Below are 16,735 nucleotides of genomic sequence, written 5' to 3'. Positions count from 1 at the left end.
GATACCACAGTGTTAATCTGAACAAGCTAACAGTTGGTTTTAAAGTCAAACATTCATACATAAAGTCATTAATAGATCGACATGAAACAATGAAATGGCGGGATACAGTTTGCGCGCAGTTCCTCCCTACCTTTCAAGGTGTTTTGTGCCGTCAAGTTTCATGTAACAGACAATATGAGACAGGGTCTCCATAGAATGGAGTTGTTTTACTGAACTTTAAATAGATGTCTGATCAGGCTGAGCTGCCAAACTATCACTTTAGACTCCTTTCAGTCTTAAATCTTTTTCACTGTGCACAGGAGCATTTTCCATCTGACAGAGGACCAGTCCACCAGAGAAGACCACTGCATGTGCTACAGGTCCATGGACAGCAGGATCCACATCCCCATGTAGTGTCATCACAGTCAGGAATCTGGCTATACACAGCCTTGTTCCTGGATCAGTTTATGGCTACTGATCACGAGTGACTGTGTCCATTCTTTCAACCAACCAAAGGTTTTCTTGACTGAACTACATCCTCCACACCCACTGACAGTGTGTGGAGGATGTAATTCAGTCAAGTCATTGACTGTGATTGTGTGTGTTTGGTGGTTACTAATGCTGTCAAAACCATTTACATATTGAAAATATCCATAAACTATATTGACATGGATTAGTTGTAACTTACACAGAATAAGAATAATGGTACTGGCTTACTTAGGAACTAGAATGACAGAAAGACTTCAGGAAGTCTTGTTGTCATAGTTTTGTTCTATTGATTGGAATACTGAAGTGCTGGATTACAAATTAAAACCCCACAGTTGTCAAGCATTTTAAACCACCACATGCACTTAGTTAAATGTCTTTGATGGCTAAAATAATAAAAGCTCTCATCTTGAGGAAGAAATCTTGAAAACCATGACCTGCTTGTCATCGAGGTCTTTACAGTCTCATTTCTTTATTAAAACAATTAGCTGTTCTCGATGAATCTCACACTGGCTGCTGCTGCCTCTTAAATAATCCCCTGAGCTGTTTCCATGGTAACCGCAAGTGTCACCAAATCATTTTGAGACATAATTGGAAGCAACAAGTTCCAGTGACATTAGGTTTCACACATATTATCTGAGTAGATCGCAGATACAGCAGATTAAATGTGCAGAGACAAAGTGACAAGGTGAACAAACTGACCACGCTGTAAATCTGTGGCTTGCGTCGCTTCGCCAGGTCGATGATGTGGACGCCGTTGTAGTTGAGGTTCTCGATGCAGCCATGGAAGTTCTTCCTCAGGAAGGTCCCTGGTTTTCCAGGTAGTGGGATTCCTCCGAAGCTCAGCTGAGTGCATAAAACACAGTGCAATCATTTTAAATGCAATTATTTGGATAGAAATCTATTATTGTAGTCAATTTTTGCCACAGATTCTCTGTACAAGCATTGGTTTTAAACATTCTAAATTGGCAACATTCCTTTATGTACCAAAGGAACTTATGTTGACTATGGAAGCTAGAAATCCCCCATGTGATGGACCATACAGTAGCACACTGTGCAAATAAAACATGCAAACATGGGCTTGCAGGCAAGAGAAACTCCAAGTGAATAAACAGAAGGAACACAAAGTTTGAAATGAGTGTGGAGGGAGGATGTGGATATGAGCTTGGCCTCTTCCCGTAGCTGCACTGACTCCAAGCTGCTCTGACAATACCTGGAACATGGCATGACTGTAGCCCTTACAGCCCCTTTGTGCCTGTACTGACTGCCAGCAGCTTTCACAAATCATCTGCAAATATGTCGATGACTCGTAAGCCTGACATACAAATATAGATATGTGTGCTTTAAAGTGTGCAACTGTGATGGAGGAGGAAGCGTTGCAGGAAACCTTGGTCTGTGAGGCTGTTAAAAATATACAAAAAGGTCCAACAAACGTCCTCTTTACAAGCATCTAATCGCAACACTATTCCCAGAGTCACTGGAGGTACTACTTGTGATGTCAGGCTTCATACTACGTGTGTGTGTCTGTTGGTGTCTAAAACTGGACAAACAACTGCAATGGATAGAACAGATATAACAAGTATCGAGGCTCAATTCTTAAAAATGAATTATTGATTTTAGTTTGACGAAAACTACAGTGAGTGTGGACTCTGTAGGGCAATCAGTGATCAGCTGGTTCTGCCTGGGTACCAGTGAGTGTGGACTCTGGAGGTCACTCGGTAATGGGCTGGTTTAAGCTGAGCTTAACGACAGCCAAGAGGTGAGCACTAAGACGTCTGCAAGAAAACGTCGGAAAATCAGATTTCTCTGACAAAAGGCTTGAATTTTATCAGAGGAATGAAAAGGCTCATATAATGTATATCAATAAACTGTCCGAAACACGCTCACACTCTTTCACAAAGCTTCTTTGTCGTGCTCATGACTGACCACATTACAAACAGGCTCTTTATGGTAGAGTGATAAAGTGAAGGAGTGGAAGATGAAAAATAGATTAATAGCAGTAATTCAAATTCCAAATAGTTCCAAATTGCTTAAACTAAAGGACTATGTTGGTTTTCTATTGAGGACATGCCAGTTTTTGTCCATTAGCACTGTGTTTTCAACAAGCACTGATTCCGTTTTCATAAAGGTCAAAAAGATGGATGACTTCTAGTCCATCAAAGTCAATGTGATATACTCTGCTTTACACATATATCTAGTTTATAAAGTGACATTGTCAACTTCACAGGAAAAACAAACACTTCGATGAAACAGCTGCAACAAAAAGCCATGAAACTAAAATGTTAAACCTGGTAATGAAAATTACCAGGTTTCTCTTCATTTCAAGATTCAGTGCAAACCAGGGGACACACACACACACACACACACACACACACACACACACACACACACACACACACACACACACACACACACACACACACACACACACACACACACACACAATGGATTGTGGGGTTGAAAGTCTTGCTCGATGATACATGGATAGGACAGGATGGGGGTCAACGTGACCTTGTGATTGGAAGATGAATCTCGTTTGTTTTTGTTTTTCTCTTTGAGGAGCTAATTTGCGGACTTGGAGTTGTTCACCACTCAGCTGGTAGACTGGACCAGCTGCAACCAGCCAGAAGGTTGCATGCCAGTGCTGAACGACGGTAATACAACCACAAAGTGTCAGAGGAGCTACAGTGTGGGGGCCCCTGTGGTGAATATGGCCAATGCTCTGGTCACTCAGTGAGTCACTGAAGAACCAGACCTCCTTTGGTCTCAAAATGAGAAGTATAATGAAGATGCAGGATTTTCCTGGCTGGTCTGCTTAAGCAGGCTGACCCATCCAGCACAATGGAAAGAGTTTCCTGGAGACAGTGGAGCACTGGAAAGGTGTGCAACAAGACCACCAATCGTCCCGCTAAATTTCTGGTTCGTATTGTTAGTACAGTTTATAGTGGCTTCAAGTTCATATTGTCTTTAGCCTCGAGTTGGTGCAAAGTTGGATCGCTGGAGAGCTGGATTGCAAGCATGTGGAGTTTAGTGCAGACAGCACAATGTCTGAGTTAGGACCATTTTTGCTTTAGTCAAAGGCATTGAACTTTTTAAGCCTGAATGATGAAACTCGGCACTTTGATGATTTCTGTTTTGGTGAATACTATAGCGCCCCCTATCGTCAATCCCCACGTTGCGTGTGCTGCTGCGTCGCATCGCTGCTGCGTTATGTCCACTGTGTGGCATTGCTGCATCACATTGCTGCTGTGTTGCGTCCGCTCCTTCTTGCATCCTGTCTACTCCTTGTGTGTTGTCGCGTCCAGAGCTGGGGGACCAGAGCCAGCTGGCGGACCAGTGCGAGCAGACACGGACAGACATCTGCGGCTGCCTCTGAGCTCTAATCCTGGCACCCAGTCTGGTATGGCCACTGGCTCTGGGCCCAAGCCCTGGTCTCTCAACCCGCATCACGTCTGCTCTCTCGGGACCAACATGGAAGTTGTGGCTGTGGCTCCATGGCCATAAAAGAATAAACAGATGCAGATTATTCATACAGCGGGTGAGTTAGACCCGCGGCCAGAGCGCGCGCGGTGCTCCATGGGTATGTGGTTTCTGTTCAAAAGCGAGGCAGAGGCGGCCAGCGTTCTGTTCAACCGCGGTCATTGCCGCTGCATCGCGGGGACGGACCGCGGACACGATGCAGAGAAGCTTGGAGCTCGGTGCCTCCTGTTCCGGTGCGGAGCTGCCGGAGCGCGATCAGTGCCAGAGTGGAGTGGCTGCTCCTGCGTTTGAGCTGAAAGCTAAAGTATTTTGTTTGTTTGTTTTCATGTCTGTGCCGCAGCCAGCCAGGGCGCGCTCGGGTGCGGGGCAAGTTGCCGGAGCATTCGCGCTCTCAGAACAAACACAGAAGTTGCGGCTGCAGCTCTGCGGCTGCAAAAAATAACAGTTGACTAAACAACAAGTGCAAAGTGGAGGATGTAAACAAGAACAGAGAATTCATTAGATCTAGATCTGCAGCCAAGCTGAGACAACTGTAGTAACATCACATATCTGCGGAGCTCTTAAGCCCCGCCCACTTTTTAAGCTGCTCTCTGCGGTGGAAACAGGTACCAGAGCCGAGCTCCAGTTTCGCTTTGCCGTACCGCTCCGTACCGCTCCGTTCTGTCCCCACACTTTTGTGCAGTGGAAACGGGGCTATTGTGACACGGGAGTTGGATAACCTTGTCCAAACTGTTCAGTTTCCAGTCTACACAGGAAGTGTTGCAGCTCCAGATGGGTTTCACACCATGGGTATGTCCGAATTGTCCCTCCTGACTCCTTGTCTATCCATCCATCCATCCATCCATTGACTACCGCTTATCCAGGCCGGGTCGCGGAGGCAGCAGTCTGAGTAGAGTTGCCCAGACTTCCCTCACCCCAGACACTTCCTCCAGCTCCTCCGGTGGCACCCCAAGGTGTTCCCAGGCCAGCCGAGAGACATAAACCCTCCAGCGTGTCCTGGGTCTGCCCCGAGGCCTCCTACCGGAGGGACATGCCCGAAACACCTCCCTAGGGAGGCGTCCGGGGGGCATCCAAAATAGATGCCCGAGCCTCCTCAGCTGGCTCCTCTCGATGTGGAGGAGCAGCGGCTCTACTCCGAGCTCCTCCCTGGTGACTGAGCTCCTCACCCTATCTCTAAGGGTACGCCCAGCCACCCTACGGAGGAAGCTCATTTCAGCCGCTTGTATCCGGGATCTCGTTCTTTCGGTCATGACCCATAGTTCATGACCATAGGTGAGGGTAGGAACGAAGATCGACCGGTAAATCGAGAGCTTCGCTTTTTGGCTCAGCTCCTTCTTCACCACGACGGACCGATACAACGTCCGCATAACTGCAGACGCTGCACCGATCCGCCTGTCGATCTCACGCTCCATCTTTCCCCCACTCGTGAACAAGACCCCAAGATACTTGAACTCCTCCACTTGGGACAAGGGCACTCCACCGACCTGGAGGGGGCAAGCCACCTTTTTCCGGTCGAGAACCATGGCCTCGGATTTAGAGGTGCTGATCCTCATCCCAGCTGCTTCACACTTGGCTGCGAACCGTGTCAGTGCACGCTGGAGATCCAGGCTTGATGGGGCCAACAGAACCACATCATCCGCAAATAGCAGAGATGAGATCCTGTGGTCCCTAAACTGGACCCCTCCGGCCCTCGGCTGTGCTTAGAAATTCTGTCCATATAGGTAATGAACAGAACCGGTGATAAAGGACACCCCTGCCGGAGGCCAACGTGCACTGGGAACAGGTCCGACTTACTGCCGGCAATGCGAACCAGACTCCTGCTCCGGGAATACAAAGACCGAACAGCCCTCAACAAGGGACCCCGGACTCCGTACTCCCGGAGCACCCCCCCACAGGACATCTCGGGGGACGCGGTCGAACGCCTTCTCCAAATCCACAAAACACATGTGGACTGGTTGGGCGAACTCCCACGAACCCTCAAGCACCTGGTGGAGGGTATAGAGCTGGTCCAGTGTTCCACGACCAGGACGAAAACCGCATTGTTCCTCTTGGATCCGAGGTTCGACTAACGGCCGGACCCTCCTCTCCAGTACCCTGGAGTAGACTTTCCCGGGGAGGCTGAGGAGTGTGATCCCTCTGTAGTTGGAACACACCCTCCGATCCCCCTTCTTGAAGAGAGGGATCACCACCCCGGTCTGCCAGTCCAGAGGTACTGTCCCCGCCCGCCACGCGATGTTGCAGAGACGAGTCAGCCACGACAGTCCCTGCACATCCAGAGACTTAAGGAACTCTGGGCGAATCTCATCCACTCCCGGTGCCTTACCACCGAGGAGCTTAGCAACAACCTCGGTGACTTCAGCTTGGGAAATGGACGAGTCCACCTCTGAGAACCCAGTCTCTGCTTCCTCAAAGGAAGACGTGGTGGTGGGATTGAGGAGGTCCTCGAAGTATTCCTTCCACCGCCCAACGATATCCCCAGTTGAGGTCAACAGCTCCCCACCTCCACTGTAAACAGTGTTGGTGGAGAACTGCTTCCCCCGCCTAAGGCGCCGGACGGTTTGCCAGAATTTCCTCGAGGCCGACCGAAAGTCCTCCTCCATGGCCTCTCCGAACTCCTCCCAGACCCGAGTTTTTGCCTCCACCACAGCCCGGGCTGCGGCTCGCTTGGCCTGCCGGTCCCTGTCGATTGCCTCGGGAGTCCTATGAGCTAACAGTGCCCGGTAGGACTCCTTCTTCAGCTTGACGGCATCCCTTACTTCCGGTGTCCACCACCGGGTTCGGGGATTGCCGCCACGACAGGCGCCAGAGACCCTGCGGCCACAGCTCCGAGCAGCAGCTTCAACAATGGAAGTGGAGAACATGGTCCACTCGGACTCAATGTCTCCAACCTCCCTCGGGATCTGTGAGAAGCTCTCCCGGAGGTGGGAGTTGAAAGCTGCGCGGACGGAGGGCTCGGCCAGGTGTTCCCAGCAGACCCTCATAACACGCTTGGGCCTGCCGAGTCTATCCGGCCTCCTCCCGGTCCAGCGCATCCAACTCACCACCAGGTGGTGATCAGTTGACAGCTCTGCCCCTCTCTTTACCCTAGTGTCAAAGACACACAGCCAGAGATCAGATGACACGACCACAAAGTCTATCATTGACCTCTGGCCTAGGGTGTCCTGGTGCCACGTGCACTTATGGACACCCCTGTGCTCCAACATGGTGTTCGTTATGGACAAGCTGTGACTGGCACAGAAGTCCAATAACAGAACACCACTCGGGTTCAGATCGGGGAGGCCATTCCTCCCAATCACCCCCTTCCAAGTCTCGCTGTCATTGCCCACGTGGGCGTTGAAGTCCAGGAGAACAATGGAGTCCCCAGTTGGGGCACTATCCAGCACCCCTCCCAGGGACTCCAAGAAGGTTGGGTACTCTGAGCTGCTGTTCGGTGCATAGGCCGAGACAACAGTCAGAGACCTGTCCCCTACTTGAAGGCGTAGGGACGCCACCCTCTCGTTCACCGGGGTGAACTCCAACACATGGCGGCTGAGCTGTGGGGCAATAAGCAAGCCCACTCCAGCCCGCCGCCTTACACCGTGGGCAACTCCAGAGAAGTGGAGTGTCCAGCCCCTGTCGAGGAGCTGGGTTCCAGAGTCCAAACTGTGAGTGGAGGTGAGCCCGACTATATCTAGACGGTATCTCTCAGCCTCCCTCACAAGCTCGGGCTCCTTCCCCCCCAGCGAGGTCACGTTCCATGTTCCGAAAGCCAGAGTCTGTGTCCGGGGATCGGGTCGTCGAGGCCCCTGCCGTCGACTGCCACCCAGTCCACATTGCACCCGACCCCTACGGCAGCCTCTGTGGGTGGTGGGTCCACAGGAGGATGAGGAGGAGGGGCCCGCGTCGTCCCTTCGGGCTGAGCCCGGCTGAGTCCCGCGGGCAAGAACCCGGCCACCAGGCGCTCGCGTGCGAGCCTCCACCCCGGGCCTGGCTCCAGGGTGTGGCCCCGGCTGCGCCAATCCGGGCGACGTCTCCATGCTCCTCGTGTGTATGTTCATAGGGGTGGTTTCAACTGCTTTTGGTCTGACCCGTCGCCTCAGACCTGTTTGCCTTGGGAGACCCTACTGGGGGGGCAAGCCCCCCGACAACATAGCTCCGAGGGTCATTCGGGTGCTCAAACTCCCCCACCACGATAAGGTTGCAGTTCAAGGGGGATCCTTGTCTATCGACTTTTCTTTAACCTCGGAAGTGCTTTGTGTAGCGGCCATGATAAGGACAGTCTGAATTCTCAATAAGCAAAAGAAAGGAGGCTCATTGCTTCCTTTAGAGCCTCCTTTAGCATAGGAAACACTGATGCTTCCTTTAGAGCCTCCTTTAGCGTAGGAAACACTGATACATCCTTTACCAAAGGAGACCTGCTCATGCTGCCCCACAATTCCTTGTGGCAACAACATTTAAAGGGACCCGGTCATCCGAGCGTTTATGGAAAATCAGGATGTCAGAAAAAGGAGCAGATCATGTAAGTTACCAAAGAAATAATCTGCGTTGAGCAACAGTAAATCATCTAAAACCCAAATGTACTTTTTATAGTCCATTTTCAGAAACTTGTAGTTCTTTCCACACCACGGCAGACATCACTAAAGCCCCGTCTCCACCGCACACAAGTGCCGGGGCGGAGCGGAGCGGTACGGAGCAGTTCGGAAGCACTAACCCCGACCGAAATTTTGGGTCGTGTCCCCACTGCAGAGAGGAGCGTGCAAAGTGGGCGGGGCTTATGAGCTCCGCAGAAATGTGACATTATAACAGAAAAGAACGTCGTCAGATGTAGATCTTATGAATCCTCTGTTGTTGTTTAAATTCTCCACTTTGCACTGTTATTTTTTGCAGCGGAAAAAAAAAAAAGTTACTTTTTGCAGCAGTCATTTTTTGCAGCGGAGAGCTGCAGCGCAACTTCCGTGTTTGTTGTGAGAGAGCGAGTCGCTCGGCCACTTGCCGGCGGCTTGAGGCGATGTGCCCCGCACTCGAGCGCTGGGGGGCGGGGCAAGTGGCCGGAGCGTTCCCCCCGGTTGGCTGAGGCACAGACATGGGATTCTGAGCTTTCTGCTCAAACGCAGGAGGTTCTCCACTCCGGCGCTGATCGCGGTCCGGCAGCACAGTGCCGGAACACGGAGGCGCCGAGCTCCGAGCTCCTTTTCATCGCTTCCGCGGTCCGTCCCCGTGATAAAGCGCCACTGACCGCGGCTGAACAGAACGCTGACCGCCTCTGGAAAGCGGAGCGGTCAGCGCCGGAGACGAAAGCTCCAGACTCCGGTGTCCCGGACGCGCATCCACGCCACAGCGAGCGCTATGCTGCAAACAGAAAACTCCAACGTGATGCAAAGTCCCTCCCCCCGGTCTCCCCCTGCCTCAAGTCGCTCTTTCACCACAAACACTAAAGTTGAGCAGCAAAGAAAAGAAAATGAAAATAAAAACAACCAGAGCACAGCTGACCACACTGACAGCAGAGGATTCATCCAGCCAGCACATTAAAATATTGAGGGCGTGTAGTAAATCACTGACCAATCAGCAGACAGCAGCTCACACTCAGACCCGATCCATGGTCCTGGTACCCCAACGGAAGGGGAGCGGAAAAGCGGTCGCCTTTGGAGCGGTCTGGAGCGGTTTAGACTGCATTACATGTCGTGACACGCGAACCGGAGCGGTTTAAACCGGTCTCGGCAGGTACTTTTTGTGCGGTGGAGACGGTGCTTATCTTGTGCCACCGTCACATTATTATGACATCACTAAGTGAAGTCAGTCCAACTGCCACACCAACATCATCGCCTTTCACTAACTCTTTTAGGAAGCCTCCTAACAACTTTCCTTAACTCCTTTTGGAAGCCTCCTGACACTTTTCCTTAACTCCTTTAGGAAGCCTTCAAACACCTTTCTTTAAACTTATGATGTCCTCCCCGGGGTTAAGTGAAAGTCTATCGATAAGGAGATAGGAGGTACAATTTGGACGTACCTCACATACCTGAAGCTGAAGACCACCTCCACTGATGCTCCTCCATGTGCAGTGGGGAGTGGGGGTTAGTAGTAATTGCAATTTGCCATCATTACCATATGCTTTCTAAATTGTACTATTTCAACTCTGTAATGAAGAATTTCATCAAGTCGTTCCTTTGAAGTGGTCATCGTAAAATGTGTTTTTTAATCCAATTAATCCACAGTGTGAAAAGTGATCACATGTTAGAAGAGGAGAGTTGCGCTTTGGTTGCACATGGAATGAGAATTGTGATCACTGGTGAACTTTGTGCAGTTTGCACAAAGTACAGTCTGCTGTGGTCACAGTTATGACAGAAATGAGCTTATTTTCCGACCAAAGTCAGCCAGAATGTGAGAGTGAGCTCATTTATAGTGCTGATCTTCATTCTCAGTCTTCTCCTTAAGGCTCACACACTGTAAAGATCTGTGACTGGATGCTTCTGAAAACCATCTGAATTCGTAGTTGACTTCTCTCCCTGGCATTTTATATTCACACACTTTCCTTCTTTAACGTCTCATCATAAAAGCAGTTAACTTGTAAAGATGATTCATGCATGAGACTTTTGTAAGCAGCTGAGCTGAATTAGCCACTTTAAAGTGCGTACAATAGCCTGAATGAGACCAATTCTTTCATCGCCAGAAATGACTGGAGGTTAAAAAAAATCCCTGCACCTCGGTGTCATGCTGGATTACAAGCAGGCCACAGAACAAGTCATCAGTGTGAGCGGTTGTTAGGGGGGACTGACCTCATAGTCGACCTCCAGCGAGTCTCCTTCTCCCTTGGTTTGGAAGTGCTGTGTGTGGGAGTCCACGGTGAGGTTGACCTGCTTGTTAAAGCGCTCTATGAGGACAGAGTGCCAGTGCTGGTCGTCCAGCAGACTGCCCACGGTGACGGCTACACGGCTGCTGCTGAACCTCAGCCTGGTGTCGTCTGATGGAGACAAGAACAGACAGAAGAACTCTTTATCCAACCAACCACCAAAACCCTCTCATTCAACCTTCACACAACTCTTTATCAACCCAGGAGCTCAAACCAGCAAACTCTCTCGTTCCTCTGTTACAGTGGAGCCAAACACACCGACTCTTACCAAGATCCCAGTCAAGACCAAAGGACCTTCAACGTACAGGTACCAGTAGTGACACAGTTCTGCTTGGCTTCATGGACTCTTCAAAGCTCACACCACATTTTGGGAACGACTGAATATAAAGACATTTTTCAGAGTATCAATATTTTGGAATCAATCGCTCTGATTTACTAGGATCCTTTATAAAGGCAGCTCACAGAAATAGATGGTGCGTTTTTTGTGTTTTCTGTTTGCAAGTGATTTACTAAGAATAATATGTTGAGTGACACCAGGCACATGCGTTTAAATGACAACAATGCTGAAGCATTGCTTCCACATTGGTCTGCTTGCAGTCATCATGGAGGGAATGGGTGGAGTGCTGAGTGGTGTTGGACAGGTTGGTGGAGGGATGTTCTGTCAATGTCATCCATCGAACCACTTTGTACAAAGTTACATTAAACCCTGGGCTGATTACCGGTTGATCAGAAGACAAACACAGACAGATATTCGCATCTACGAGCAATTTCAAGTCACCAGTCAAGTCAAAACCATGCTTTCAAACAGTGAGAATTCTTGTCGAAAACCCATGTGAGCAAAGTAAGAGCATGCAAACTCTACACCTGGCCTGGACTTCAACACACACTCTTCTCATGAGGAGGCCAGAGTGCTGGCCTCCCATCACAGGAAGCAGGAATTCAGATGATTCTTCAAATTCCTTAACAGTTATATCTGGACCAACATGCACCAGTGCAGCTGTGCAGTGCCAGCTGGCAGATGGGTCCGACTGCAGTTCTCATTCTGGTCTGTTTAATGGCTGCTAATGAAAAGTTACAGTTGAACAGCTGTTTTATCTTTGGATACATTCTAGTGTCTCTGAACAAGACACAGGAAGCTGTTTATGAACCAAATCTGCAATCACATCAAAAATACGGTTGCACCTGAGGCTGCACAACAGCACACATTGAGTATCTTCCTCTGTGGCTGCAGGATCACTTCCAGAGCCTTTTGCAAACATTTTGACTCCTTTATTGGCCATTAGAAGCTGTTACTGGAGAAATAAATCCCAACTGACATGAACTGAAACAGCCCACAGCGGCTGTCAGGCCCACTTATTTTCTTCCATTTGTGCCAAAACAGTAAGTGTGTTTTAGTACTGATAGTAAAATCATGTTTCTGATCTCCTACTTCGTTTTAGCAGAAAATTCTGTTAGTGCGCCAGTTTTTTCCCACGCAGAATCATGTTTAAAGCTTCTTATATTCAACACCTTCCTAAATCCATAAGGACTGACATGATGCAGCTGTCACACACCCATTAACTGCCCTGGAAAGTTCTTTCCACAGCAGAGCTGTCAAACTTTGGTTTCAGCTGAGCCCTAAAAGTCAAACGAGAGTAAACTAACAAGTAAGTACTGATGTTTCCAAACTTTCCCCTTATTTCAGAGGAGTGAAGCTGTCTGTCAACATTTAATGCAGGTTTTATGTAAACAATCTGAAGCTTGCCGGATAGGTAGCGAATTAGCATTCATGTTATCATTATCTCTCCCTCAACTGAAGCTGCACTGCGAACATGTTTTAGCAGTAGGGTGGTTCGCTAGCTAGCTGCACCACTGAACTGCCCTGCGGTCACTGCTGCTTTCTGACTGAACATCCAGACACAAGTTAGTGGGACTGGAATGTTACAGTGAGTCTGATAGTCACAGTAATGAATTATCTCTTGAGACCCTGTGCTGTATTTGAAGGGATTAGGGATTCCCCATGTTGAAGCCAATATGGATTCAGATAACAAAGATCCACCTCAATGGCATTAATCCAATCAATAGAAGAACACCAGCTCCATAGACAAAAACAAATGTTTTCTTTTTTTTTTTTAATCAAAACTGAAGACTCACCTTTTAAAGTTGGCTTTTAACTCTGCCTAGGGCAGTGTATTTTATTTTACTCTGTATGCTCTGTTTTATGAATTTCTGGATGGCTTCAACAAACTGCAGCACCGCCGCACCTCCTACAGACAGCACCTGTGTTCTATTTTATTTTTTGTTTTTATGTATTTATTCTCGTATTTACTTCTTAATGTATTGTTTTAGCTTTGTTGTAAAGCACTTTGGACGTCACCGGGTGATTGTAAAAGGGCTATAGAAATAAAGTTGATTTGATTTTGATTTGATTCTTTTTAGATCAATCTAAATCTAAATCAATCTTTTTATTTTAATCAAAAAACTGGAACGTTATGGTGTTGGTGTTGGTTCTACAGTGGATGAAACATTATCCAAACAACAGACAGCAGTTTGTGAAACTGTGAGATTTTCAGTCTTCATGCTTGGACATTGTGGTGTCCCCCAGGGGTCTGTGATGGGACCTAAACTATTTATTCTTTATTAAAATGATGTGTAAAATCTCTGAAATACTTCATTTTGTTTTGTTTGCTGACGACACAAATATCTTTTGTACAAAGGAGAACTTAGAACAGCTCAGTGATGACATCACATCCGAATTGACCAAATTGAAAAACAAAGTTGACATAAATAAGCTATGACTAAATGTGGATTAATGTATGGTATTTGGTAAGTATAAGGAGAGTTATGATAGAGTTATGAGGGTGTAAAAGTGGAGAGGGCGTAAGAAATGAAGTGTCTGAGGGTGATCATTGATGAAAACACCTGTTTGGAAACCTCATATTAAACATTAGGCAGAAATAAGCAAAATGATCCCAAAATATTTCAGTCATGAGAAAAGCAAAATACTTCTTAAATAATTTTACTGATAGAGAGGGGGGGTTATAACTACATTTTACTTCTACAGAGGTTATAATAAGGGATGAGCCGGATAAAGCATTTTTTACGAGTATGAGCATGATACGAGTAAAACTCCTCAATGGTGATAGTGGATAAAGCATGGATAAAGCTCGTCCCTACATGTAACCATAAACAGCCAAACTGCAGTGGTATAGATGTTTCTTTAGTAGAACATTACTACTGAATTAGCAGCTCTGTGTTCATATGTCAAACTTTAATCTTCAAATAATACAGAGTGATGGATAGAACTGATTGATTATCAATGATCCAGAGGATAGAACTGATTGATTATCAACTGTGACAAAGTGTGTAAAAATCAGTCTAATTTCTCAGTCAGTCAAATAGGCATTTTACTTACCCAGCTCCAGCCCCAGCTCTTCACCCTCTCACAGAACAACTGGTGTGTTGTTCTGTGAGAGGGTGAAGACCTGGGGCCTCATTTCTAAAGGTTGCTGAAGCACAAAACAGGTCCTGAAAGATGAGCACGCCACTTCCCATGCAAAATTTTGGATTTTGGATATTTGGATATTGGGAATTTGGATATTTGGATATTTGCATATTTTGGAGACAAGGAACCTGGTCGCGCTGATTGTGAAGTGGATAATTGACCTAGATTCATCTCATACATTTATTATCTTCAAACATCAGACTTATTGATCCACGTAATCATAAACAGCCAAGCTGCACTGGTATACGTGTTTCTTTAGTCGAACATTACTACTGAATCAGCAGCTCTATGTTCATATGTCAAACTTTCATCTTCAAATGATACAGAGCTGTGGATAAAATTGATTGATTATCAGTGATACAGAGGATAGAACTGATTGATTATCAATTGTGACAAAGTGTGTAAAAATCAGTTTAATTTCAGAGAAAGTACATAAATAGTGCAGTAACAGCCGTGAGTAAAGCTGCAGTGTCTGGAGCAACAGTGACCGTCTGTCTCCAGTCTCTGGGGACGTCTGTTCTGTTCCAGCTGCTTTTATTAAGATTTATAGCTATAAGGTACATATAAGGTACATATATAAGGTACATACAGGTTAGTATATACTAAACTGTATGAACATGGTGACAAAGTCCGTCTCTAGGAAAGTCTCATGCAAAAAAGAACTGCAATAGAGATGATTCACAATGAGTTACATGTAAAATAAAGAAATTATCAATTTTGTATTGCTTATTTTAAAATTATACATACGTGATAGATGATGCAGTTTAGTATATTTTTACGTTATGGGTGTAAATCCTGATAAAAGCCGCCCACTTTTTGGCTAAACACCGGTATGGTCATGCGTTAGGGAATGACCTCCTCCACCCTCCTCCTCCAACTCTTGATTGAGGTTAGGTTAACACAAGGTCCACTGAACCTTTTCACCGCCCCTGTTCAAATATCTAATGCATATATTTAATAAACAGATAAAACTGAACTTTATCGGTCTGCTGTTGTCTCCACCAATGCTGGCCGTCACAACCATGAGGTTTGTTTTTGCGCCCAGCAGTGAGCCCGGATGTGATCGTGTCAAATGCCGGCGATCAAAAGTCTGAGTGAGATGAAAAAATATTGACGAGGCACTTTACATTGACTACTTATGGTAGAAAGTGGGCGTGTTGAGGGAAGGGCCTGAACTGTCAACCTTCCAGATGGACTGCGATCTATAAAAAGAAAGTGTGAGCAGATGTGCATACGTATGGTTTTATTGATCTGATTTTTTTGGGGGGGGTATACGTCATTTTCAGCTTTTGGGGCACAAACATTTCTAGTTGAATCCTGGGAAGGTTTTATAAATGAGGCCCCAGGACCTCATGGAGGACTGAGATTATCCCAGTCCTCATTCCAGGCTCCCTGGCTTCCCCTCCTGTCCTCCACCCGGATGTCCTCCACCCTGATGCTCTCCACTCTGATGTCCTCCACTCTGATGTCCTCCAGTGTTTGAGCTGTGGGGGGAGTGAAGCCATGGCTGTAGTGGGAGAAGAGGTGTGGGCTGAGGATGGAGTGTTGGGGGACACCAGTGTTCATCATAATGGTGGAGGACTTGTGGTTGTCCAGCCTGACATACTGAGGTCTGTTCGTCAAGTAGTGTAGCTGTTGGGGGTCTCCGGGTGGGTGGAGCTGAGTGGAGGGATCATCTGTAAATCTGTGTGCCCTGTAGGCAAACTGCTTCTGGTCAAACTCTGGAGGGATAGAGGCCTTGATGTTGGCCAGCACCAGGAATCTGGAGAGACAGGTTTTAGGATCCTGAGGGGCACAGGTCTTCAGGACCCTAGTAGGAGGTGGGGGAGGCTGTGAGAGAGGGTAGGGGGCAGGGGGTGAACAGGGCCCTCTTTGTCAAAGCTATTGAGTTGATCAATACTCCTTAGCTATTGAACCAATGTTGATTAAAATCAATCAGAAGATAATTGAAAGGAGTAAAGTTGAGGGAGGACTCTTTATTTTTACACCTTTCTGCATATGCAGATGATATTATGGTTGTTACAGCAGATGATAAAGATGTTTAAACGCTTCAAAATATCAATTTTCATTTTGGGAAGATCTCCTCCTCCAGGATAAAGTGGGAAAAGAGCACAGCTCTGTTAGTTGGGGAGGAGATGAGCCAAGGTTGCCAGATGGAATCAGTTGGGCAATATAATGGTATTAAGTATCTTGGAGTAAATCTCGGTAACCAGAGGGGGGTTATGAAAAATTCGGAGGAGGCCACAGAAAAGATGGAAGGAAGGTAAAAAAAAATGGTACTGGCTTTTACCCAGGATGTCCTACAGGGGGCGCACACTTATAATCAATAATCTGGTGGCCTCCATAATGTCGTGTAAAGGCTGTTTTATGCTTGACACATGGGCGTGACATGCCGAACTTAGATGTGTGGGATCAGCATGAGAGAACGTGCGTATGGAATTATAGAAGTGCCAAAATTAAAAGGAAATAGATGCGGAAAT

At 47.3% G+C, this 16,735-nt stretch overlaps 1 protein-coding gene across 1 annotated transcript in view; it reads right to left on the bottom strand.

Moving 5' to 3' along the window:
• LOC308142617 (contactin-associated protein-like 5) overlaps positions 1-16,735 on the bottom strand; it is a gene marked incomplete at its 3' end in the record, with an annotated part of 229,754 nt that overhangs the window by 108,156 nt on the left and 104,863 nt on the right. The window contains exons 6-7 of the mRNA XM_080513120.1: positions 10,698-10,882; positions 1,168-1,311 (exon numbers count right to left, since the gene is read on the bottom strand). Of these exons, the coding sequence (XP_080369246.1) occupies positions 1,168-1,311; positions 10,698-10,882 (329 nt within the window). The remainder of the gene's footprint in view (positions 1-1,167; positions 1,312-10,697; positions 10,883-16,735) is intronic.

Source organism: Blennius ocellaris (genome assembly GCF_963422515.1).
Source record: "Blennius ocellaris genome assembly, chromosome: 17".
In the NCBI taxonomy this organism is placed as follows: Eukaryota; Metazoa; Chordata; class Actinopteri; order Blenniiformes; family Blenniidae; genus Blennius; species Blennius ocellaris.
Note: the sequence above shows the minus strand (reverse complement) of the source record. Positions and strands in the feature narration are given on the sequence as shown.